At 35.7% G+C, this 26,679-nt stretch overlaps 3 protein-coding genes across 5 annotated transcripts; 1 reads left to right on the top strand and 2 right to left on the bottom strand.

The window, feature by feature from the left end:
- Positions 1-5,471: 5,471 nt before the first annotated feature.
- Positions 5,472-6,754, bottom strand: LOC110626376. 2 transcript variants are annotated; one of them, XR_002489712.2, is made up of 2 exons: positions 6,486-6,754; positions 5,472-6,330 (listed from the first exon to the last, which is right to left on the bottom strand). XR_002489712.2 is itself a non-coding variant. In XM_021772219.2 (2 exons), the coding sequence occupies exons 1-2, from the start codon at positions 6,618-6,620 to the stop codon at positions 6,024-6,026; spliced, it is 483 nt and encodes a 160-aa protein (XP_021627911.1). In that variant the 5' UTR covers positions 6,621-6,754; the 3' UTR covers positions 5,472-6,023. The 2 variants fall into 2 exon arrangements, 1 of the variants encoding a protein (XP_021627911.1); XM_021772219.2 differs by having other exon boundaries at positions 6,445-6,754.
- A 1,661-nt stretch (positions 6,755-8,415) lies between these two features.
- On the top strand, positions 8,416-12,594 carry LOC110626377 (ER membrane protein complex subunit 6). Its single transcript, XM_021772220.2, has 5 exons — positions 8,416-8,803; positions 10,665-10,806; positions 10,928-11,123; positions 11,830-11,849; positions 12,268-12,594. The coding sequence occupies exons 2-5, from the start codon at positions 10,694-10,696 to the stop codon at positions 12,296-12,298; spliced, it is 360 nt and encodes a 119-aa protein (XP_021627912.1). The 5' UTR covers positions 8,416-8,803; positions 10,665-10,693; the 3' UTR covers positions 12,299-12,594.
- Positions 12,595-17,836: 5,242 nt separating this feature from the next.
- Positions 17,837-19,716, bottom strand: LOC110626371 (probable CCR4-associated factor 1 homolog 7). 2 transcript variants are annotated; one of them, XM_043961839.1, is made up of 2 exons: positions 19,185-19,716; positions 17,837-18,768 (listed from the first exon to the last, which is right to left on the bottom strand). In XM_043961839.1, exon 2 carries the CDS (start codon positions 18,685-18,687, stop codon positions 17,989-17,991), a length of 699 nt encoding a protein of 232 aa, XP_043817774.1. In that variant the 5' UTR covers positions 18,688-18,768; positions 19,185-19,716; the 3' UTR covers positions 17,837-17,988. The 2 variants fall into 2 exon arrangements, with proteins under 2 accessions (XP_043817774.1, XP_021627906.1); XM_021772214.2 differs by having other exon boundaries at positions 17,837-18,945; positions 19,185-19,713.
- Between the last annotated feature and the right edge of the window lie 6,963 nt (positions 19,717-26,679).

Genomic DNA, 26,679 nt, shown 5'->3' with positions numbered 1-26,679 from the left:
CCATTCTTGAATGGCACGGACCTTAGAGCTGTCCATTCTAATCTTGCCATGCCCGACGATGTGCCCCAAGAAAGGGATCTCTTGTTGTGCAAAGGAGCATTTCTCCTTCTTCACATAAAGCTCATTGTCCCTCAATACCTTGAAGACTTGCTTCAAGTGTTTGACATGCTCATCCAACGTTCTGCTATACACCACTATGTCATCCAGATAGACCACCACAAAGCGATCCAGGAAGGGCTGGAACACTTTGTTCATCAAAGTGCAAAACGTGGCAGGAGCGTTGGTTAGACCGAAGGGCATGACTCTGAATTCATAGGACCCGTACCTTGTAACGCATGCTGTCTTCGGCTCATCGCCTTCCGCAATTCTGACTTGATAATAGCCTGACCGAAGATCCAGCTTTGAGAACCAACGAGCCTCACCAAGCTGATCGAATAAATCGGCTATGAGTGGGATGGGATACTTGTTCTTCACAGTCACTTTGTTCAAAGCCCGATAGTCAATGCACATTCGAAGAGAGCCGTCCTTTTTCTTTTGAAAGAGGACCGGTGCACCGTAAGGAGCTTTGGAGGGCTGGATATACCCAGCATCCAGCAACTCTTTCAACTGTCTGCGGAGCTCTTCAAGCTCGGGAGGTGCCATTCTGTAAGGAACTCCAGCAGGTGGTTTTGCCCCAGGCTCCAGCTCGATGTGGTGATCAACCTCCCTTTTTGGTGGGAGTTTCTTGGGCAACTCCTGTGGCATAACGTCAGAAAATTCGTCCAGGACTTGCTTGATGGCAGTAGGCAATTCTGGTGCAGGGGACTGCTCTTCCTCGGGTTTCAACGCCACTAAATAGGTTGGCTCGGACCTCTTCACGCCTTTGGAAAGCTGGAGGGCAGAAAGAGTGCTGGTGCCAGCCTTCCCTCTCACCAATGAGATAGTGCAAGTGTTGTCTCCTTCTAAGATGCACATGCTATTGGTGAAGGGGATGGTGACAGCCTTCACTCTATCCATGAAATCCATTCCAAGCACACAAGAGTAGTCATCCATGGTGACAATGGAAAAGTCAAGAGTTCCAGACCACTCACCAATTTTTACTGGGACATTGTGTGCTACTCCATGTGTGGGAGTTGGTTGTGAGTTTACTGCCTTCAGCCAGCCTGTCTCCCTTTGGAATGGTATACCCAGTTTCTCTGCCGCCTCCACTTTCAAGAAATTGTCCGAGGCACCAGTATCAACCAAGGCCTGCAACATTTGTCCCTTCATGCACACAGGAGCAAATAGTCTGCCTTTGTGCTTGGCTGGAGCTTCAGTTGTCTTGGCTGGTTTGGCTGCCACGGCTGCCAATTGTAAGGAGCCCATGCTGGCACCCTCCTTTGGCTGCTGATTGGATTCTTTCTCGGTAACTATGGCCGAGAGGGTGTTGCGTTTTGGGCAGTCATAGACCCGGTGTGGCCCATCACATAGGAAGCATTTCATGGGAGGCCTCTCGGGTCTCTTCCATCCCTTGAAATTCCCCTCCTTTTGTCCCTCCTTAGACTTCCACTTCTTTGGAGGACCTTCTTTGCTTTTGGGTGTGGCTTCAGTAGTATTTTTGCCTTTGAATGGCTTTGTTGGACCCTTGCCCTTGTCCCCCTTTTTATACTCAACAAGGGATTATGCTATGGAGATAGCAGTGGCAAGGTCTTGAGCTCCTCTACGCTCAATCTCCATTTTAACCCAGTGCTGAAGCCCATCCATGAAGGCAAATAGGGCCTCCTCATCGGGGTAGTTGGGGATTTCCAGAAGAATTTCAGAAAATTCTTTAACATAGTCGCGAATCGTACCTTTTTGAGAGAGCCTCCTTAATTTTGCCCTTGCTTCCTTGGCAGCATTGTCGGGGTAGAATTGGCGCTTCAGCTCCCGCTTGAAGTCTTCCCATGTGGCCATGGTGCATGTACCCTTCTCTATATCAGCCTGCCTCCTTCTCCACCAGACCATGGCAGTGTCAGCCAAGTACAACGGGGCATGATCAATTTTTCGGGCATCCTCCACGATCCCTGACGCCTTGAAGTACTGCTCTATGCTCCACAGAAAGTTGTCAATATCCTTGGCATTGCGCGTCCCTTTAAACGCACTAGGCTTGGGCACTTCCACCCTTGCTGTAGGAGCTCCCAAGGTGGATGATGTGGCTGCCATTCCACCTTGGACTACCGCGGAGCGCATCAAGGCCATCTGCTCCTCAAGCTCCTTGATCTTCCCCATCATTCTATCCAATTCTGCCCGCAAGAATCGGTTTTCCTCCCTTATGGCAGCATTATCTTCGGCGTGGGCATGCCTAAGAGACTCCGTCTCACTTGCTAGCTTGTCGACGGCGGCGTCGAGGGCACCCTGCAACTCCTCTCGGAGCTCCTCCATCCCTGAGCTGAGCTCCTCAATGCGGGTGTCAACCTCCTCGAACTTTTCCTCCTCCTCGATAAGAACTAGCTCAACCTTTGCAAGGCGGGTCTCCATGTCGCCGAGCTCTTCCCTAGCCCGGGCAGGTTCCCTTGACTTGCCCCTGCCTTTCCTTTTGCCGCCAGCATGCTCCTCAACCATGGGAGCAGCGCCTCCAGCAGTGATCTTACTTGGATCAGACATTTTCACCCGAAGAGCAAACCTAAGCTCTGATACCACTTGTCACGGGATAAGTGTTTCAATACTCGAAATTCACCTAAACCGTGCGGCACTTGGTTGCTGGAACTAAGTTCAGCCTATCCAACTGCTCAATACAAGAGCTGTAGTGGGTGAATATGGCAGCAGAAGCTAAATTGGGAAGGAAAGATTGCTAGTGAGCACAAGAGAATGATGTGGCAAGGAAGAAAGATTGTATTGCTTGAAAGAGAGCTTTACAAGTGTGAGTGCTTTAGCCAAATCTTCAAGGCTGTCCAAATGAATCTCTATGGGGGGTATTTATAGGCATCCCCCACCTCCTATGTACAATGACAGAATTGCCCTTTTCTGGAACATTCAGGGACTTTTTGGTAATTTTACAACCTATGGAGAATTCTAGAATTGTCTGGCAAAGCTTCCCAACAAAGTTCTGGAACCTTCTGGGCTGTTCTGGCACTCTCTAGGCTGGTCTGGGAGCTTCTGGGCAGTTCTGGGCTAGTCTGGAATCCTCCAGTGGCCAACCAGATGTTTCTGGCCAATTCTTGCACGTTCCGGGCCCGTCTGAAAGTAGCTCCGCTGGCCAACCACGGTCCGCTGGCCAACCACGATTCGCTGGCCAACCACGATCCGCTGGCCAACCAGCTCTGCTGGCTAACCATACTCTGTTGGCCAACCACGGCCTGCTGTGGCAATTCTTCCTTCGCCGAAAATTTTTGGATTTTAGGGAGACTTGGGAAATGGGGTGACATTATGCATGCCCGTGTTACTGTTAATCTCTTTACGTAGTGCATCGTGCTCCGAGTGCACGCCCCATGTGTTCCTAGTACGCGCGTCTCTAGCGCGCTTGACAGCCAAGTGAAGTTTAATCCACATCTATAGGCCTGTGAAATCCTGCGTTGTGCTTGGCCATTTCACCCTAGCGCTCTTTGCGCGCCCTGCAGCGCCTGTTGGTCTGGCTATCAAACGAGGTTCACCTTGGTCTCTCTGTAGGCCTGTCATGCCTCAGCACCTGTCTGGACGCCAGTCAGGTCCTTTCACTGCAGCTACTACCACCCGTCTCCAACAGAATTGCTTCTCTTACAGTTTTAGCAAGTCCAACACCTCAATCATATTCCAACCTCAATGATTAACCTGGTCTTTCTTTTGAAAAGTTGTTCAATATAACGTTGACGTGATGGAAAGAAAAGATGTATATTTATTAATAAAACTTTGAAAATAAATTAATATGGGTTTGAGCTGACATTCAATTAAGAAAATGATTAGATTTTTACATGTTAATTAGGGGTTCTCAGTGGAATTTTCTAGGCAACAATTAGCAAATCATTTTCGATAGGGGCCTAATTGAGAATGGTGTAAATTTAAAAGTACAATACTTCAATTTGGTTAATGATATTGTTATCTACAAATTTTTCTTTAAATGGTTTAGTACTTAATAATAAATTTATATATCCATTCCCTCTCTATCCTATACAGATAGAATAATTTTTATTTTTTATAATATTTTTTATTAGCTTTCTTCTATATTCTATTTAATTAATTTGTATTTAAAATAATAAAATTTATCAATCTTAGTAATAATTTAGCGATAAAAAAATATTGTAATCTCTTCTAGTTAGATATTAATGTAAAGTTGCTTTCTTTAAAAAATCAGATATTTTAAAAAAACATTCTTTAAATATTTATATCTTGAATTAGCTTTAATAAAAATGGAGTTCATAGGGCTCGCTTTATAAAATGGGACAAAAATAAAAATAAAAATAAATATTTTTTTAGATCTTTAACCTTTCGTTTAAAATAGAAAAATTCATAATAATTTAATTTAATTAATTTTCTTTTTAATAATTATCTTATTTAAAATAGAGAAATTCAATTTTTTTAATTTAAAAAATTTCATTTAAAAATAAATATAAATTTTATATAACTCTAAAAGAATTAATTCAATTTTTTTTATAAAATAAATCATACCAAATAAAAAATAAAAAATTTAAAAAAATGCTTTATTATTATTATTTCGTCTCTCTTTTTTAAGTAATTTTATTTTATTCTTAAACATTAAAATTTTAAAAGTACACTTTTAAGACTAAGTTATCTATTAATTTTTATTACTATCTAATCTTTTCATATTGTATATTTCTTTTAAGTAGACACTTGGCATTCACTGTAAAAAAAACAATCAGCAGATTTATTCAAAATCCGTCGTTAAAACGACGGATTTTCTACCGTCAAGGTATTTAATCTTTACATATATATATAGTCTTAAAACTTTAAATTCAATATTAATGTTAAAGTTGATCTCATCACTCTTTATATATACTTATAGAAAATCTATATTTGCTTCACAATTATTTTCAAAATTAATATTGTCCGCTTATTTATATAAATTAAAAAATAAATTATATTTTAATTTTTAAATTTTAATATAATTAATGAATCGGTTCTATATTTTTAAAATTAAACACGTACGCTTTTTTATTTTTATTTTATCTAAATATAACGTATCTTGTGTATTTTTTTTATTAATTCAACTATAAATAGCTATTTAAATATTTAAAAATTACTTTTTTTTCAAAATATTCTTATAAATTATATAATACATATAAAAGTAATTTTTATATTTAAAAATAACTTCATGAAAATACAAGCCATTGCTATGCTAGTTCTAGGCCACCTCCAAGAGCTGTCCTTTCACAGCAGCAACAACAGGCTTCTTGCAATCTGTACTAGTGAAAGAACATACTAAAAACATACTGATCTAAAAACACTATCAAAAAAATTTCTCCAAATTCATTTTAAATTGTAACAATGAATTCAATAGATGATAACGGATTAAAGTTAGACAAGTATCTTCAATGGCCTTAACGACAAGATCAACATATATATCAGGCACAAGTGAAACATCTCTCGCCAAAGCACACACAATAATTGAAAGCAACTTAGAGCAATCAAATTTCAGGACCAGCTTCTAAAGTAGCTAAATTGATCAAATCATACCAATATAGTGAACCTTCTACATAACACCGATGTCCAATCCACCAAAAAATTTTCTATTCTTGCCTTCATCGATAAACAAGAGATATATTACCGCCAACTAAAGAGTTAATTCAATTAACAAACAATTGAATACTTGTTGAAAAATAGATACTGGCCTGCCAAAACGATAGCTTGAACGTCGTTTCTCCTTGTGGCCTCATCGAACTTCTCCTTAAACCCGCAATAACTGCCGTAGCAAAATTCGACAAAAATGAATCACAAAGGAAGTTTAGCTATGCAAAATTCATAGCGATAATCCTATAAATAAAAAGAAACAAAAGAGGAGGAAAGTAAATCAATCAGGTGTTTATTTGGAAGAGCTAAGGCATTAATGGGAGGATTGAACATGGAAATGACAGCTACGCCGTCGTTTCCAACCTTTAAGGTGACGTGAGGCTTTGCCAATTACTTCTGGTGAAAAAAGGAAGAAATTGGGAGATTTTTCTTGGGAGGGAATGGTGATGACATAGCTTCGGTTTTTGGGAGATCTCCGGCACGCAAATCATCACCACCTCCAGGCGTGTCACTACCTCCACCATCATCTTAAATTTTAATGCTAATTGCTTTATGGATTCGGGAGTACTTTCACCTATCTCTTCACCTTCATGGTCGAGGTATTTGGTGAAGTGTGATAATTGTGGGTGTAGCTGTTCTTTAGTAGCTTCCTCCACCAGGGATAGTTCCAGTCTGTGAAACGAAAATATGATGATGAGTTTGAGGAAGGAAATCGATTCTATATACCTGGATTTGATCTCTTCTCAAATCCACGTGTGCAAATTGAGAATGAATGTGCTGCATTACGTGAAACAGTTAGTAGCAACAGCAGGCAATACAAGATTTACATGCTGAACTGGAAGAGGAGAGAAATGCCTCTTCAACGGCCGCAAATGAGGCAATCTCAATGATACTGAGGTTGCCGAGGGAGAATCCAAATGGAAGCAAGGCAATTCAAGTGTTTTGCAGAGAAGATGGCTCATGACCAGCAGGAGTTTTTGCGTGCTGGAGATGATGGGATCGCTTCGGGTGCAGGAGGTGATGGGATGGTAAGGGAAGGGTTGGGGATGATGGAGATGATGTGGGTGGAGATGGGATGATGTCTGTGGAGATGGCGATGGTTTTATTAAAGGATATTTTTAGAATTAAAAATATCTTTTCTTTTTTTATCACATTTTAGAATCGAACAGAGAGAATAAAAATATAAAAATTTAAGTATTTATTTTTTTAAAATTTAAATAATTTATTAAAGCTATTAAATAATTTAACTATTCCTCGTACAATTATTTTTTAAAAAAAATTAAATTTATTTTTATAAATTTAAATAGTTTAACATATAATTTTAATTATATAAATAAAAATAACTATCACTTATTAATAATAAAAAAATAATTATATAAAAATAAATTAGATAATGAAGGAATGACTTATATTATAAATATTTTAAAAATTAATATATATATATATACACACGTAGAAGTTGAGAACTTAAAAATTATAAATAATTTTTTTAGATTGAAAAATAATAGAGAAATATAGTTGGGATTTTATTTATAAGAAAAATACTATAAAGTTTTAAAAAATTTATTAATTCGTTTCAATGAAATATCAAAATCACTCAAATAATACATTTTTATATGTTATGAAATTAAACTGTTTAATAATTTATTAAAAAATCATTAATCAATTTATTTTAATTTTATTAAAAAGGTAAATAATAAAAATATTTAAATTAATAAATACTAAATAATATATATAGTTAAAATTATATGAATTAAATAATAAAAATATTTATGATAGATTAATGAATTTTTTGATAAAATAATTAAAGAATTTAATTTTATAACATATAAAGATGTTTTAATTATATAATATTAAAATAGCGATAAATTAATGAATTTTTTAAAAAAATTTTAGATATTTAATAATAATTTTCTTCTTTATTTATAATTAAAGAAAATGGTAGGTAATTTAAAAAAAATTATCTAATTACTTTTTAGAAATGAAAAATAATGTATAAAAAAAATTAAATATTGAGTAGATAACTTATCATAGATATTTGAAAAGAAGAAAAATCTAAGTAAAAGATTTTAAAGTTGAATTAGAAAATAATAAATGGAAAAATCCTCTAAAAAATTTTAATAAGAAAGTTTTATTATATCCTCTAAGAAAGGTAATATATTATGAATTGCTGCTCTAATATTGTAATTTATGGCTTAACCTTGGTGATGTATGTTGATTTAATGTTTTTAATTTGGGATAAATTAATTAAGGATTTTTAGTGTTAAAAGTTGGGTGTATTAATTAACAGCGGTATTACGTTACACACTACATGATATTTAACTTATTTTCAATATTTAAAAAAATACTGTTATTATTACTAATAAATTAATTTCTATATTTTTAAAAATTTATTAAAATATTTTTATTATTTTTTATCAATAAAATATTATTTCATCTATCTATTTTTATTAAATTTTTAATACTCAATTTTACTTTTAAATAAAATTTTTTATTTAATATTTAAATATTATTAATGTCAATTCTATATTTTTTTAAATATATTAAAATTTTCCTATCTTTTCTCCAAATTTACCGAAAATCTATACTGTATTCTACCAAGATCAACGCTTTGATTGGAAAAATCAAGTTGTTTATGTGTTTAGTTCCCACCAAAGAGAAGTCAGACGCAATGCAGACAGTTTTAACTGAGGGTAAATTGGTCTTTTAAGCTTTGATTAACAGAGGAGGTGCTCTTACCTATCATATAATTTCCCTCGCACTGTAATGAAATACACTTTGCTTGCACTGCCCACCTCCCCTTCCCCTTTCCGTTTGTTTTTTTTCTCACATCGTGTTTTCTTCTCAATCTCCCAGTCCTAGTTGCCGCAAGCTTGTTTTGATGTCCATGCGATAGTCACCGTTGCTCTTCATCGCCTTTAACAATTTATTCATTGGGACAAGGAGCAGCTTGTTTCTTAGTCAAATCTATTCTTCGATTTCAGCTGGACAAGGAGACGCATCACCATCTGCACCGATTCTGTCGGCTGTGTCTTCAGTGCTTCGATCGTCTGCTGCTATCAATTCTTCTGTGCTTTGGTCGTTTCTTTCATCCAAGCAATCTATCCTTAGATCGATTATTCTTTAGTCGGCTATTTGGTTTGAGGTATTTTTGTGTTTTTCTCTATATTTTTTTTTATTGTTCTTTGATTTGAGTTATATGAGTCATACTCTGGTTCCTTCTTTGTGCCTGTGTGTGAACGTAGCAGCCACAGTTTCTCTCTCCCATGATATCTAAATCATTTTCAGTCAAAGAGGGAGTGAATGAGAGAGAATTATGACTCTTCTACAATTCTATTAAGTTATTTTCGAGAACAAAATACATGTATGTTTCAGCTGAATGGAATGTGCACAAGTAAACGAGAAAAACTATTGATGTTTTTGGGATTTGATGGCTGGATCCTTGAGGTGAAGTCATAACATTAATGGATGGAGTAGAGCAAAATTAAAGGAGGACCAAACTGGTAAAGGGAAATGAACAATGCTGCCATGCCTGTAGGAACATATGTGGATGAAATAAGCAGATATTTGACTAGAAAATCTTGTACTGTCTGCCCCCCATGTTATGGGTCAGCTAAACTAACCTGATCATTCAAAATTCATGCATCAAAAGCTCTTTATGGATCTCTCACAAAATCCAATTCTACTATGCCAAGTTCTTCTTGATAAGCAATCAACATAATTGTGATCAAGTATAATTTCTTATGCCAATGCTGTGTGGGATGAAACTGCATTGGTATTGGAAGTAAACTTTAGAATTGATTTTTCTAATTGGCTGAAGAGCTGCTGCTGGTGAAAGTTATAGCAGATATTTGCTTTATTTACTTCCCATCTTCCCCTCTTTATGGTTGGATAATTAGTATTCTGTTATGAAAAAAAAAATTGAGGTGCTAATATAAGTTATGATGCATTCTTTATTGCTTAAATTTGAGATGTATAATTTAAAGTGTAATTACTGTTAATATACAGTATGTATTAGAATTTGTATCATTTGACGGATTATTTGTTGTTTACACGCTTCATGTTTTTGTAATTTGTATTTTCTTTTTATCTTGTAATATGTTATAAACTCTTTCTATTTGTTCATGTTATCAGTATCACTAATGCTTAACAACTCATGAGAATGAGAATTTGTTGTGAAAACAGATTTGGTTAATCTCTAACTCTAGATTGAGCTAGAGCTCCATGTTATTGACTATCCAGCTCGAACTCAAAATTTCTAATGAGCTCATTTTCAAGCTTAAACGTGCAATCAACTAGTAGAATAAATGAGTTGAGCTCGACTAAGGCTCGTTAATGTGATAGACAAGCTTAGGATGAGCTAAGCTCAAAATGAGCTCATGCTCTAATTTTAGAGCTCGAATCGAGCTCCAGCCTATTATTTTTTTTTTTTTTTGAGCCGAGCCTAACCTTTCTGAAGCTCGGCTCCGCTCGAACTCAATTACACCTCTATTTCCACCACTTGACTTCCACATTGCAACTCAACTCTTGTTTCTCCATTAAAATCTGGCTCCTCCATCACCTCACCAATCCTTCCAGCCATCTTCACTTCCAATTCCCAGCTGAAATCTTCATATCAACTAGATCTCTCTCCCACTAAGCTGTACCAGTTTTCCCTTTACCAATATAAAAGGCCAGCTCACAAGACCTGCACAACAACCGTCATCTCCTTTTCGATGCTCACTCCCTTCTATTCCAAGTCTCAATAGCTTCAATACACATTGTTAACAAAAACCCAGCTCCTTCCGCATCATTCCCATTAACTTCCTAGTCTCACTACTGTCTCTCCATTCAAAATCTGTTTTCTAGAGTCCTGACATCTTCACTTTATTTGCTATTGAGTTTTTCACATTGAATCTGTATGTCATGGTTACTTGAGTACCTGTTTCTTTTTGTAATGAATAATTAATAATGCCATCAATGTTTATATGACATGAGCTGTACATTTGTTTTGCTTCTTAATTCAGCATATATTAGTCATTTTAAAGTAGAAGGTATGGGACATAATGATTCTGGTGGATCCGAGAAGAAATCAAGTGAATCTGCTAATGATATACAAACTTTCAATGCTGAAAATTTGCAAAGTAACATGAAAGTTATATATTACAGGTTTGTTTCAACAACCTAAAAGGACTCATCTTTCTGATGAAATTTGTGATGTGTCTCTGTTGATCAATATGGAAAGAGGCTCTGCCTGGAGCATAAATTCTAAGCTTTATTTTCTTTGCAGCCGGACATTTTTGGCTATCATCAGTGGGGTGATTGCTGGAATTTTGGGATTCACGGGTTTGACTGGATTTATCTTTTATGTCCTTATCATGGCCATCACTTCACTAGGACTCGTAGCCAAAGCAAAGTTTTCTGTTCATTCATACTTTGACTCTTGGAACCGAATTATACTTGATGGCTTTTTTGGTGGGCTTATGGTATGTTCCTCAATTTAATTACTAGTTTTTTTTTCTTTATTTGTAAATTCTTATTTTTCATTGGATAAGGTTCTCCTCTTTGGTAACATTTTCTCTTTGTATTGTCTGTGATTATTGTATTTTTATAAGTAAAGGCCTTTGTTGTATGTGAGTATTCTTTATCATATTTGAAATAGTTAGTATCACTTGTAGTTCTACTTTAGGAATGGATTCTCCACAAGTTGATAAGCCGGTCTATCAATTATTACCTGAGAGTGACTACTGTCACATTCCTTGCAAATTGACTTAGGCACGTAGTCAATTCACAAGGGATGTGACTGCTTTTTCTACAAAAAGTGAATAGCAGGGCTTGTTTTTACTTTGAGATTTTACAAGTCTTGAATATTAATGCTAATTTGTTGTGTAACAGAGCTGAATGGTGATAAAAGTTCCATAAAGCTGACTCCAACTTGTTTGGGATTAAGGCTCAGTTGTTTTAGTGGTGTTGTTGAGATATGGCTTTATATTTCTTAATTTTTCAGATGCCACTTTCTGAAAATTCGGTTGGTCATCCATGTCTGTTTCTGAATTTTATGTGGCAATTTCAATAAAATTACTATCGTAATGACATATTCAATTTCTGGGTAATATTCTTCTTCTTGATATCTTCTGTTTGGTACTTCAATAACTGACAATATCTTCTCTTTTTCTTTCTGTTTTTATGCAGTCGTTCGTGCTATTCTGGACGTATCCTTCATGTTTCACTTTATTATTGATATTTTACAGAAAACTTTCTGAAATCTATGATAGCACAAATCTTTAAAGTTGTAATCTTGAAAGCAAAATGTGAGCTACATGAGTTTTATTGAAGATGACATTATCATTGCATTTGCTGGTGGTGAATCCTCTATGGGTAGCTGTAGGGATTAATGAGTATAGTTCTACGCTGAACATGTGATGAAAACCGCACAAGAGGTGGGAAAATTATGTGCTCTTTGGGTGTGTTGCTTTTTCCATTTAATTCTCAATATTTGAAATCTACATGAATTTTATTTTTCCCTTTTGCCTCGTCAATTGGCATTATCAACAGTGCTTTAGGGAACTTTAAGCATCTTTTGTGTAAATTTTCTGAAGATTCAGGTATTTATTTCCTTGACATGAAAAGCTTTGCATATGATATCGTGCATATATTCTGACAAGGGATCTGTTACATCTTGATGGAAGGAAAGCCAGTGCTAGTGCTGCTGCCGCTGCCGCTGCTGCTGCTTGTGACCTCCAGTTTATATCACACACCAGAGCTTGAACGTATGTTTGATGTTTCTATCAATTACCAAATTTATCCTTATAATCATTTTTGAAGTTTGGTTCTGTGGATTTCATACTTATAGGCTTGACTGTAGAATATTGCAAGGAAGCTGCTTTGTGTTGTTTCTGATGCTTTTCTAAGTTATACGTTGAGGATTGTTCAATGGATGTATGTTTTAAGCTTTAAGCTTGTCTCTGTATTTGCTTCTTGTTTCTTACTTTCTCATCAATTAAGATTATGGGGAAGACTGCTTGTTGAAAGTTGCAGAAACTGCACAAAAAAGCTTTTAATTATTGTGGGAAATTGCTCCCTGAATCTCCGACCTTGGTAGTTGGACTAACTTCACGCTTTCATGGGACTTGCATCAAAATCAAGCTAGCAAATGTGAATTGCTACATGCTGTCTCGCTTTGACAATATCTACGTTAAAGACCTCAAACTGATGGATGTTGCTTAATCATTGAATGGTATGTTTTCAAGGTTCATGGTGACTCTGGGACTGGTTATTCACATTCCATAATTCTTATCTGGTTCCGTGGGAGCTGCTCCTGTACTTTATGCTGTGTGCAAGGCCCTTGTCTCTTTTAAGACACAAATGCTATTTTCAAATGTATTAGTCAAATCAAAGAGTCTAAGAAACCTGCAGACGAGAGAAAATAATAGCGAGTTGCTGCAAATATTTTCAGCATATGAGACTATAGCATTGCATGCTTACTGCAACATATATGGAAGTAGTGAGACCAATATGTTCAACACATATGCAAATACCCAATAATTTCTAATATGAAGAGAATATTATGAAACTTCACATTATTTAGAATATAATAAAATATAAAATATTAATAAGAGAATATTATCAAATTCAAGATATCATTACTTCAATAAAAACTCAAATATACTTCAAAACATTAGAAATATATATCATGATATTCTGAAATGAATTAATAATAATAAAAAAACATACTCTTAATAGATTTACTTCAAGAAAATTAAGAACTTAAAAATATTAAATCATGGCGTTTTCAAGTTTATATAGAATTTTATATCTAATGATAATATGTGTATTGACAAATATCTTATTTAGAGTTCTCAATATCTTAATTGTATCATGTTATGATAAGCAAATCGACAAATATAATATAACACACATTATCTTCTAATATTTAAATAAATAAAAAAATCCTCTATAGTTATAAAGGAAACATTTTTTCTAACAAGGGAAAGGAAAAATTAGATAGAAATGCTAATTATCGTCATTATTACTAAAATTAAATAAGCATTTTAAACTTTAATTAACATAAATGTATATCCTATTATAAATTATTATTTAGTGTTTATATGTAACTACAAATAAAATAATTATATATATATATATATTAATGGAAAAATAAATAGTAGAAATATATTATATTAATTTATTTGTAAATAAATAGAAAAAGACAAAAAAAAAAAAAAAAAAAAAAGAGAAAACTCTTCAAAATTTTACTTAGCCTAATAAAATTAATATTTTAAACACAATTTTGAAAATCTATAAAAGCCTAGAGCCTACAAGAGATCAATAACTACAAAGTCCGCTTCCATTCTGTTTCTTCTCGTTTTCTTGCTTGATCTTCTACAGATGAGTAAGGCTTTGCCACTTTCTACTGGCCTTTGGATTGTTGATGCTTACAAAGAGAAACACAGAAAACAGGGAAGCCATCAGGTAAGCATATGATATAATTCTCAAGTAAAGCACATAAATGCCTGGATGAACAAATCAAGGCAACCAAAATCAACAAAGTATGGATTAGCATCTAGCACCTGGACTGGCACGCACACATGGGACTCAGAACCGTGCTGGTTGGTTAACTACAGAATATATCTTATGGAGGACCTAAGACTTTCAAATTACAAAAAAAATCAACAGCATAATACATGGAGCTTCAACTGGACTTCAAAGGGTGATTTCAACTTAATTTTCCTGGCGTGGAACTACAGTGAATATGTATATTAATGCATTCAAATATGTACGCACTATGCACATTCTTGACACAACCCTAATACTGGCCGTAACGATGTCCATTCCCTTTTTAAGAATGCAAAAGAAAGAGTGATCTGGGAATAAACCTGATAGCAGATACCATTTTCGTCAGAAGAAGAAATAAAGGGGTGCCCGAACTGATTTGTAGAATCACTGAGAAAGTTCAGACAAAAAGCAATACCTCACCTTATGTGAGAGGTTAAAAAAGCAGGCAGATATTATTCTTTTAAACGGCTCCTGTTCAAATTATTGATGAGCATAATTCCTCTTTCGCCTCCCTGTAACTGTTGAAATCATCTTTCAAGCAAGACCATCAAGGGTTAATGCAAATTACTCCACCCAACAAATATTAAAGGTATTACTCAAGGTTAGCAACGACTGACATTGTTTTATCAAACAGCTCCCAGATTGAGAGCAATCTTGACTTCTCAATATGAGAAATAATTCACAAGCAAAGCATACTGGATACTAGAACAAATCAAGGCAATCAAAATCAGCAAAGTATGGATTAGCATCTAGCCCCTGGACTGGCACACACAGAAAAGTAAAACCTCAGAACTATACTACCTCATGCTTTCAAATTACAAAGAAGATCAACAGCATAATACATGGAGCTTCAAATGGACTTCAAACAGTAATTTCAACTCAACTTTCCTGGCTGGAACTATGATAAATACGCATGTAAATATGTATGCACTAAGCACATTCATGACACAACCCTATTAACGGCCATAACTTTGTCCACTCCATACAAAAGAAAGAGTGATCTGGCAACAAACCTCATAGCAGATACCATTTTTGACTGAAGGAGAAATAAAGGGGTGCCGGGAACTGATATAATATAATCACTAAGAATGTTCAGACCAATTCTTCAATTATGTGAGAGGTTAAAAATGCAGGTGGACGTTAATTCTTTTAAACAGCTTCTATTCACATTATAGATGAGCATAATTCTTGTTTCGCCCCCCTGTAACTGCTGAATCATCAGGGGTTAAAGCAAATTACCTCCAGCCAACAAAATATTCAAGGGTATTACTCATGGTTAGCAACGACTGACATTGTTTTACTAAACAGCTCCCAGATTGAGAGCAATTTAGACTAATTAAGATGAGAAATAACTTGATAAATAACTAACACCATCACTATTGCACCAAGTACAAAGTCATCCTATACTAACATATTCCCTCAATTTTGTTGCAAAAGAAAGACAAAACAGAAGTGCAAGGAATAACAAAAGTAAAAGGAGAACAATTAGAGTTCAATTCAGAATCTAGGATCCATGTACAAGTCACTAAGAAGTGCGGTCAGCTTACATTAAATCTCTAGGCCAACAACTTCACCAAATATTTCCTTAGCATGGTTGTCAAATTGAAATTCATATAGAGAATCAAAATCTTCGAGAACCGAGAATCGAATGATATGATTCACTAAAACTTTTAAAAATCAATTAAAAATAATACATGTTTTAAAAATAAGTAAAAAAAATATCATAATGACATACTTTGATAAATATAAAATTATTATTTATTAAATTAGAAATATTTTTCATAATAGAATAACATATATGAATTATATCATTTTTTTTTTCTTATAAATTATGAACTCTGAAATTGTCAACGATAGTTACCATTATACATATACCGGAATTCTCATTTAAATTTAATCAAATGATTAAATAGTAAAAAAAAGATAGCATATTAAAATATCATAAATAGAAACTGTTATAATTTAACAACTATAATTAATTAACTTAACTGAAAAGAAAAAAAAAAGACAAAAAGAAGGAGAGTGAAAAGAATGGTTGGTGGAAGAAAAATAGCTAAGAGAAGGTTTTATATATACTTTCTCCAGTAAAAATGAATAAGATATTAAATTTTGAATATTAAATTTTGAAAATATAAGGATGTGAAAACTTTTTTGATTCACCTTATTCACTATCAATTTTTTTTTATTTAGTCATAATTCATGTACTCTATAGATTTGAATCGCTAGAATATAGAATCGAATAGAAAAATCATAAGATTTGAATCAAGAATTGTAAAAATCAGATATATTTAAGATTCACCCATAGATTCGAATCGATTTGTTGGAAAATAGATTCGAATAGAATTGTAAGATTCTGACAACAGTTCCTTGGTTCAATTCAAAGCCATGAAATTAAATTTACTTCTAAATCTGATATTTTCAATAAGCATCATGTAACTTCTTCATGCATCTCTTTCGAAATAAATAAATTATAGAGGAAGTGGAAAAGTCAACCCAATTTGTCAAATAAAACTAACAGGTTAAGATGAAATACCGAGACTAATGCCCAGACTAATAACAATATTACACAGCAATCGAGTTGTGGACAGACAGAGACAGAACATATTAACATTCATATAATCACCAAAGTTACAACAGATATCAGCTTTCTTGAAATGTGGATGGAGATCAAGTATAACAGGATACTGAGACCAATAACCAAAAGAGAGCAGATGCTATTCATTAGAAAAACACCAAACTTGATTAGCAAGTCATAAGATGTCATATAGAAATATGAAAAATACCTGAAGAGTGATTTTTCAAGTCAGTAAGCAGGACTAGCTGATGAGAGCTGAATTACCCCAAATGACAAAGCCTAAGCCACCCCAATCAAAAGTCATAATACTAAAACATTGTTTGAATTATAAATATAAAGAACAAATGAAATCAGATATACAAATAACAAAACAAAAAAGCAAATTGAAGTATTCCTTAATAGCCATTGTACTTTGACTTGCCAAATAATAAAGCCACTAAAGTGTGAAAATTGCTTTATAACTAGAACTAAAATAGCAACTTACTGACAAGATGAAAGAGAGAGAACACAGAATAATTGAAAACTAGAAAAAAGAGTCCAGATGCTTTTGCATGTAGATAATAAATAAAATGTCATATCATTTATAAAGAAGCACCAAATCCATCTAGCATAAACCACCAAACAGTTCTTACGTTATATGTGAAGTTAAACCCATTGATTAAAACTGCACATAAAGATGCAGCATGCCACAACAATTGGTAACAAGTCAGAAGAAAGGAAAGCAAAATGCACATACATAAAATAAATAAATAAATAAACATCAAGGAGAGGGAAAAACAAAGATGTTGACAAGAGAAAGATGTACAGTGTCAAACTAGACTTGTGCCAAATAATCACTGAAATGACCAACAAAGAAACATGGCCCTCGAATTAAATTAATAGATCACAAAGTAAAATTTGCTGTTTGTACTGATAAAGAGAATTATCAACACTGTATCATCATTTGCTCTATAAATTTTATGTTCACCATGAAAGTTGAAATTGCATGGATTAATTGATATTTGCAAGCAACCATGATTCTAGCAACATGCCACAGTGACCAACAAGTGCTGCACAAATGCAAGAGAATATTAAAAATATGAAAACATTCATAATAAAGAAAATATGATGACAAAAGTTTACACGATTTGTTGGTGTCCAGCACACATATACAGTTGAATGAGCATCTTTCTAATCATAATTTTCTCCTTTTTTAATTTTTTTCATAATCAACGAGTATTCTATTCATTCTCAACACCTAAACCATACAACACTCCTGTGTACTTTTCCAAGGAGCCGCTAAAGAAAGTCTCCTTTAATTTCCTGAATGTACAAGCTGTGAGCAAACTATCTGAACCTGCTTGATGGCATATCCCAACTCTCTCCACTTCTAACAACTCTGCGAGCTTGTTCAACCCTCCATGAAGGCTATTGCTAAACCTCATCAAATGCTTGATATCATATAAGGTTGGGAAGTACATGTTGATCAAGTTAAAGAATCCCACTTGCGTGTCGGGCAAATTCTGGCATGTCAAGAGCTTAAGCAAGTAGCCAAAATCATAGCCACTATGGAAAGTCACCCAGTGCACACTATCATTCAACACAATCCCTGATGACATCAAGAGCTCAGAAAATTGCATCGCATCAACACCCTCCTCATTATTCTTCTTAAAATCAATCCCACTTTGGCGCAAAAGTTCGATTGAATCATTTGCAAAAACATCCTCGTTCACATTGAATTCTCGAAAATTGAACTGCCAAATGCAATATTTGTCGGTTCCACATGTGGGTAAATTCCCTTGATCGTCTGAAAATGTAAGACCCAATTGAATTAACTTCAACAAATCGACATTATCCTTCAAAGTTTGATAATGATACTCATTGCTGTTCCTGAAATTGCCCACAGGGCGCAACACAATGCCTGGGAATTCCGTGTCCATCGCTATATATGGATAGTCGTCAACAATTTCACGGATAAGTGCAAATTCTTCTTCAAGATTGTCATTCCACACCTCGCGAATCTGGATAGAATCGCCTTTTAGCAACAGCGACATTGGACTCAATAAGCGGAACAAGAGCACGCAAATAAAGAAACAAAATTGCTCAACTCAATCCCAGGTCTCTAATCAAGTCAGGAATCCAATATTACGAAGAAAACCTACTAAAATCTATTGCAAACTCAGTTGATATCGCTAAATCTGCAACAAAAGATATCAAAAGATTCAGCTACGAATACTAAAACCCCTTAATCAATAAGAAAACAACAAATACCAAGGCCTCAAATCTTAAGACATAAGAGATCTTAAAAACTATAGTTAAAACAGCAAACCCATGTAAAGAAATGAATAAAGATCTATAGAATCTCATGATAAACCCAAAAAAAATAAGAAAAAGAAAAATACCCAATAAATGAAGAACAAATAAATGGAAATCTGACCTGGAATCAGAGAGATTTAAAGCATCTGATTGCAGATCTTAACCTGCAGATTCTAGAGAGAGATACGAACATTTATATAGCCAAAATCTTTAAAAAAAATGGAAAAAGAAGAGGATTAGAAACGACGAGGAGGGAGAAGAGGAAGGTCTATACGCTTTCCCTTGTTGAATGGGAATATAAAAAGCAGCAACAGGAGGAGATGGCGAAAGCGAAAGTGATATTATCAAATTTTTGTAAGGTCAAAAATGAATTGGTGCTGGGTTTTTTTTCTGATTTTGAATTTTCCTTTTTTTTTTTTTGAATTTTCAGATTAATTGGTAGTGTAACTTTCATTTGTTTGCAGATAAAAACAAATAATTTTCCCAAGAAAAAGCTCGAAAGTAAATTTTCTTTCTCCTGGTAAAAAGAGAGAAAGCTTAGAGGGAAAATGCGCTATTGAAGGCTTTTTCCCCTTTCTCACCTCCTCATCAACATGAGAAGGGAGACGATTTCTCTTCTTACTTTTTATGAGAAAATTAGGTTTAGACAAGACAACTCTCGTTTGTTTCGGGACAATCTATTTACTTCATTTCCCCCCTTTTTTTCCTCTTCTTTTAAAAAATAATAATAATAATAATAATAATAATAATTAATAGAAAATTAATATTATTTTATTTTATTTTTATTGTCAATTTTAGAATAGTTACACGTGCCATTCCTTAGATTTGGGCCGCAGTTCAATTTCGAGCAAGTTCCGATTTGATATTAGTGATGTTGAACCGTAATTTAACTGAGTTTTGAATCGAACCGTTTGATCTTGGTTCCAATAATTCTAAATTAATAAAATCAACAAATGTTAAGGTTGAATCTGATCCATGAGAGGACTGATTTCAAAAAAAATATCATTAAAAATTGCACTAATAAATTTTATAAAATTAGTTTATTTTTATTGAGATAAAAGAGTTTCAGTTAATGGGATTTAAATAAATTAAATGGTTCATATTAAAATATTTTTTTAACTTAATTATTTTTTATATGAATAATATTCAAACTTATATGTATTAGATTGAGTAGAGTTTGAGAGTTTAATTAGTTAATATTTATTTAAATAAAATTATTTAATTTTAAATTTATTATTTTTAACTTGAGACTAATTAAAGTCGTAAATTAAACGAGTTGCTCTTAAATTATTCAAAACATTACTCAATAAAAACTCACTAATTTTGACTCAATTTTTATATAAATTAAATTTGAGTTTATTAATATTTAGTTTGAGAAGTTTGAATTTAAAAAAAAAATTAATAAATTAGATTTAATTTTTTTAAAATTTGACTTTTTTTTTTTGAGGGAAATGCGTTGTTTTATTAATTTAGATCAGCTAACAAAACAACATTTAGAAAGTTGGGTGGAACACCTCTCCACGCACCAACAGAAACAGGATTTCTAGTAGCCTGAGCTAAGCAATGGGCAGCCGAATTAGCTGTTCTTGGAACTGCAGCAACTCCACAATTACCACGCCAAGATCTTACAAGAGTTTTGATATCATTAATAACAGCACCGAAAGACGTTAAATCCAGCAAAAAAGCAGACTCAATCGCATGAACAACATCCAAAGAATCACCTTCACAGCACACATGTGTCCAACCTTCAGCTTGAATCCAACTAAGAGCTTCTTTGAAAGCAATAGCTTCAGCCACTCTAGGAGAGAAGAGACCAACAATTCGGCTATTCCTAGCAGCTACGAACCTGCCATGTTCATCCCGAGCAACAAATGCCACACCTGTAAACGCGTCATCCACGTTCGTAGCAGCATCAATATTTACTTTTATCCACCCAAGATCAGGGGGTTTCCAAATTCGTGGCCTAGCAATTCTCGCACCTTGTTCTCTCTTCTCTTGAACATTCTGCCAGTCACCTAGAGTGCGTTTCGCAGCAAACCAAGTCGCAGCAGGAGTTTTAAATTTGTTCGCCCAAATAACAGAATTACGGCTATTCCAGATAGCCCAACAAACAACCAAAATCATACAGACATCCATATCATTAAACAATCTCATAACTGCCACAAGCCAATCAAGAAAACTAGAGCACTGCGGCCGAAACCAACCAGAGTTAGAGAAGGACCAAACCTGGCTTGCAAAGTCGCATTGGACAAGCAGGTGAAGAGATGATTCATCGTAGAAATTACAGAGTGGACACGTCAAAGGCACAGACACCCTCTTCTGATGGAGAGCTGATCTGGTTGGGAGGATGTTGTTTCCGGCCCTCCAAATAAAATTCTTTACCTGTGGTGGTAGATGGAGACGCCAAAGTCATATCCACATAAGGCTAGCACTTTGTTCCACTCTCGATGGGATCTCTTGAATAAGACTGCGATAAGCAGTTTTTACCGAATATATGCCATTTCTGTCCAAAAGCCAGAACCATGAATCCGTTGCACTCCTACTAACGGGAATCGAGAGAATATATTTAGCGTCCCTCTCATTAAAACTCTCCTCAATTAGCTCCTTATGCCATCTACCATCTTGTAGCAAGTCTTCAACCATAAATACCCGTTTCTCTGGACTGAACTCAGTAGTGACTCTCATATTATCAACATCCTGGATCCAAGGATCGGACCAGATAGAAATGTTTCGCCCAGAACCAATTCGCCAGCAGAGACCTTTCCTCAATATCTGCCTACCCGCCAATATGCCCCTCCAAGTGTAACTTGGGTAAACCCCTAGCTCAGCCTCCATAAAACTCCTATTTGGAAAATAACGCGCCTTCAAGACCTGGGCCATCAAAGACTGGGGATTTTGTATTAACCGCCAGCCGATCCTACCAAGCATAGCAATATTAAATTCATGGACCCTCTTAAATTGCATCCCCCCTCGAGACTTATGTTTGCATAAGCGTTCCCAGGACATCCAATGAAGATTAGGATTTCCATGCTCATTCTTCCCCCACCAGTAATCAGCAAAAATTTTCTCTAGCTCCTCACAAGTACCAATAGGCAATAAGAACAATGACATAACGTAATTTGGGATAGCTTGAAGGACAGTCTTAATTAGCACTTCTTTACCCGCTTTAGATAACATCCTATTCTTCCAAGAATGAATTCTCTTCCAAACTTTATCCTTGACAAAAGAAAGGATCTCTTTCTTATTACGACCAATTGAGGTAGGAAGGCCCAAATAATTCCCAAGATTCTCATTCTCCCTAACATTAAAAGTTTGGCAAATCTTCTCCCGAAACTCCACTGGGGTATTCGGACTAAAATATATTAGGGACTTAGCAAGATTAACAGCTTGCCCAGAGGCCATTTCATAGGTTTGTAGCATATCTCGAATTATCACAGCCTCATTTTCAGTAGCTTTAAAGAACAGAACACTATCATCAGCAAAAAACAGATGGCTAATCTCTGGGGCCCCCCTTCTCACACAACAACCATGAATTTCCTTCGCCGCTACTCTACTAAGAATATACCTGGACAGCACCTCAGCACACAGTATAAACAGATAGGGGCTTAACGGATCACCTTGTCGTAAACCACGCGAAGGAATCACCGGTCCAATCAAATGTCCTTGTTGGTAAATTTTATAGCTAACTGTGGAAATACAGGACATAATAATTTGAACCCAAGCAACAGAAAACCCCATCTTAATCATAACATCTCTTAGAAACCCCCACTCTAGCCTATCATAGGCTTTACTGATATCTATCTTTAAGGCAGCCTCGCCCGCTCTACCTTGTCTCTTACCACGCATGTGATGCAACACTTCATAAGCTATAATAGAATTGTCTTGTATTTGACGTCCAGCAACAAAGGCGCTTTGATAAGGGGAAATTAGTTTTGGTAGCAAGTGCTTCATCCGATTCGCTACCATCTTGGCCATTATTTTATAAAGGACTTGGCAGAGAGCAATCGGTCGTAGGTCCGTCATCTGCTCTGGAGTTTGTTTCTTAGGAATCAAAACAAGTAAAGTTGTGTTCACCTCATCTGGAATTCTCCCACTCGCGATACAAGAAATGCAAAAATCAGCAACATCACTCCCTATAATATTCCAGAATCGCTGAAAAAATCCCGGATTCAGACCATCATCCCCAGGAGATTTCTCTGCCCCCATATCAAAGACTGCTTCACGAACTTCTTCTCTTGTGAAGCCCCGAAGCAGCTCCATATTATCCTCATCAGAGACAGCTCTTGGCAAGTAGTTGAGGATCAACGAAGAATCAGAGGCTTGGGATGTATACAGCTCCGAGAAGTAGTCAGAAATAACTCCTTGTAGACCATTTTCCCAATTACACCACACACCCTCCTTATTACGCAACTGCTCAAAACTATTTTTCTTTTTCCGCTCAGTGGCTCTAGCATGAAAATATTTTGTATTTCTGTTCCCCTCGCGTAACCACTCAACCTTAGCTCGTTGCTTCCAGAAAATTTCTCGTTGCTGGAGCAGCTCACCAAATCGAGCCTTAGCTTCCAAAAATTTACGCCGATCCTCAGTCCCCCTCTTCCCTCTAAGACGAGCAATCTCTTGTCGACAAGAATCAATACTATCCTTAAACTTACTCTTATAAATCTTCCCCCAACGGTCTAGGGCTCGACTACAAGATGCAAGTTTAGGAATGACATTCACAGTTTGCAGGTCATGCCAACAATCCTCCACCAGAGCAACACATTCAGGTTCCTTGACCCAAGCATTTTCAAATCGAAACAATTGAACTCGCCCTCTTCGAACATAAATCCGGAAGGTTAATAATATGGGCAAGTGATCAGAGGAAGATATATCAAGTACAGACGCAGTAGCGTGGCTAAAGAGTTGTTTCCAACTAGCATTAATCATACAGCGATCAAGCTTAGCTTCAACGTGGTCCCTGCCTTGCCGTCCGTTATCCCAAGTAAACTTATAGCCATCACACTTAATATCCACAAGCCCAGCATGCCCAACTGCCTCCCTAAATCCCTGAATTAGATGATTAGGTTGGCCCAGTCTTCCAACCTTCTCACTAAGCCCCATAATATCATTGTAATCCCCGATGCAGACCCAGGGTAATGTATTACAGGAGGCTAGATATTTTAATACATCCCACGACAAATTCCTTCGGTTCCTATCAGGCTCCCCGTAAAAACCTGTCAACCGCCAAGGATCAAGACCAAAAATTCTAACTTCAGCATCAATATATCTAGGTGATGATCCCAATAAATGGATAGCGTCAACACCTTTCCAGAGGAGGGCAAGGCCCCCACTACGCCCATGACAATCAACAGCAAAGAAACCATCATAATGCAAAATATTTTTAATTTCCTCAAGTTTCAAAGACAAACAAAGAGTTTCAATTAAAAAAATAAAATTTGGCCGTCTCTCCATAGTAAGCTGTCGAAGGAATTGGACAGCTTTATCATTATTGAGTCCTCGGCAGTTCCAGCTTAAGCAACTCATTTCTTGCGGCGGGTCTGGAAACCAGATCCCGCCTTCCCCCCGTTTTTTGAAGCATTGGGTCCCTTGCTTGAATGGTTACTTGTAAAACTAGAATTATCATTAAAAAGATTATCATCTTCAATGGGCTCAACATCACCTCCCGATGGGCCAATCTCCTCTCCCTCCAGAGGCTCTCCAAGCCCAGTTCTCCTTCTTTTAGGGTCATTAATTTGGATAGAATCATCCAGAATCTCCTCTTCTATCATTGACTTATCTGCATTAACTAAAGAAGGATTCACTTCTTTTAAAACCCCCTCATCCCCGCCTTTCATTCCTCCCGAACTATTGGGATTCTTTCCTTTAGCGAGATGGTTGACTCCCTTCGAATCCGCCTTTCCTTTTCCATCACCTCCACCACCAAACCCACATTCCTTCCCGCCGGTAACCGCCTCCTCCATGCCAGGCTCATCCCGGAGCCATTTCGAACCAATCAAACTATTAGTTCGCCGGTAGCTATCCCGTAAGTGGGGGCCAAATTTTCTGGGTATGAGAGCACCATTAACACTAACTAGGAGAGGGCAGAATCGTTCTCCATGGCCAATAATCCCACATAAAAAACAGAATGTAGGGATTCGTTCATAGGTAAAACTGATACCCATAGCCTCTTTTGTTTTCTCCTTCTTCAGTGTCATCGATTCTTTGATTGGTTTACTGAGATCTAACCGCACTCTAAGCCTCCAATACTCACGCCATTTCATCGTAAAATTTTCTGGGTCTGCCTCGATAAACTCCCCCAACGCATCCCCCAAAGTCTTCATCACACTTTCCGAGCGAAACCCAGATTTCAGGCCAAAGACCTTTACCCACATATACATATGATTCAGTGGAACATCCCATGGATTCTCAAAATCACCAAGTTTCTCCATTATAAGAGGATTGTTATTAAAGGTCCAAGGACTCATATCAAGAATCCTATTCATATCGACTTTATGAAAGAACTGGAATACATACAATCCTCCATTGATTTCTCTCACAGACATCCCCATGGCAGGTTGCATAAGTGCAGCCAAAGTATGCTTCATTGCCGTAAAATTGACCGGTCGAGCGTTTAGGAAACGACCAACAACGCAAAGGTCCGAATCCCCATACTCCTGCCCCACTTCGTCATCCACAATCACCACACCCTCCTCATCATCTTCTAGAGTCAAACTAGCCATATCAACAGAGGCACGATCCGTCTCCATCCGTTCATCAGCCATAACAGAAGTCAACGAGACATACAGAAAACGATAAAACTAAGAAACTTGTCACAGAGACAAGACAAAAAACTTGTCACAGAGACAAGACTTACGCACGTGAATTTTAAAATTTGACTTAATTAGTTAAATTCCTATAGATTAAAGATAAAATTACAAAATTATATGTGGGACCAGAACGTTAATTGAGTTTATGAGTAAAAATTATGGGTTAAAATATATATTTAGCTAAAAGTAAAAGAATCCTTCATTAGCATTAATTTAACTGTTAGATTTTTGTAAAATCAGAGAAATTGTAGTTTGGCATTTTAGTTAATCTAATTTAATGGTCACTACATATATCTGAATAAATTGATATACAGTGCGCATATCCCTCAGATAAATTCCGTACATCTTGTTATACTTTAAATTTAACTTCATGATTTTGCAATTGTGGGTTTAAATATTCTGGATAACTAATATTTTTAAACTTGCTAAAATTTGAAATTGAATCAAATCAAATTTTTTACATGAAAAACCAAACCAATTTAATTGAATTGATTTAATTTGAATTTTTTTTTTCAGTTTTAAGCTGAAAATTGCACAGGCCTATTCCCTGCAGTTGCGATCTATTAACGATTTTAGTAATTCAAATTTCGCTTTTATCGATATTGAAACAATCCAACAGTAGAAACAAAATTGCAAACTTTTCTTAAAAACAAAAATCTCATAGTTCGGACCAATCCACTGTTTACAATCTGATTCAGGTTCAACGAGAAACGGGTCCTGATTTCAGCTCATTGATCAGTTTGACCCAAACCGAAAGCTGGCGAGCTCTACGAGTCTTCCAGTAAAAACTAAAACAAATCTACTTATAGC

This window comes from Manihot esculenta, chromosome 11 (genome assembly GCF_001659605.2).
Source record: "Manihot esculenta cultivar AM560-2 chromosome 11, M.esculenta_v8, whole genome shotgun sequence".
NCBI lineage: Eukaryota > Viridiplantae > Streptophyta > Magnoliopsida > Malpighiales > Euphorbiaceae > Manihot > Manihot esculenta.
The sequence above is the reverse complement of the archived record's forward strand: the minus strand, read 5'-3'. Positions and strand labels throughout refer to the sequence as shown.

Bases quoted from the DNA above. Each gene is read 5' to 3' on its own strand.
- LOC110626377 (XM_021772220.2), top strand. From the start codon at position 10,694: ATGGGACATAATGATTCTGGTGGATCCGAGAAGAAATCAAGTGAATCT. The intron at 11,124-11,829 runs GTATGTTCCTCA...GTTTTTATGCAG, and splicing joins GCTTTTTTGGTGGGCTTATG to TCGTTCGTGCTATTCTGGAC. The intron at 11,850-12,267 runs GTATCCTTCATG...TGACATGAAAAG, and splicing joins TCGTTCGTGCTATTCTGGAC to CTTTGCATATGATATCGTGC.
- LOC110626371 (XM_021772214.2), bottom strand. From the start codon at position 18,801: ATGTCGCTGTTGCTAAAAGGCGATTCTATCCAGATTCGCGAGGTGTGG.
- LOC110626376 (XM_021772219.2), bottom strand. From the start codon at position 6,620: ATGAGCCATCTTCTCTGCAAAACACTTGAATTGCCTTGCTTCCATTTG. The intron at 6,331-6,444 runs GTAATGCAGCAC...TTCGTTTCACAG, and splicing joins GTTGCTACTAACTGTTTCAC to ACTGGAACTATCCCTGGTGG.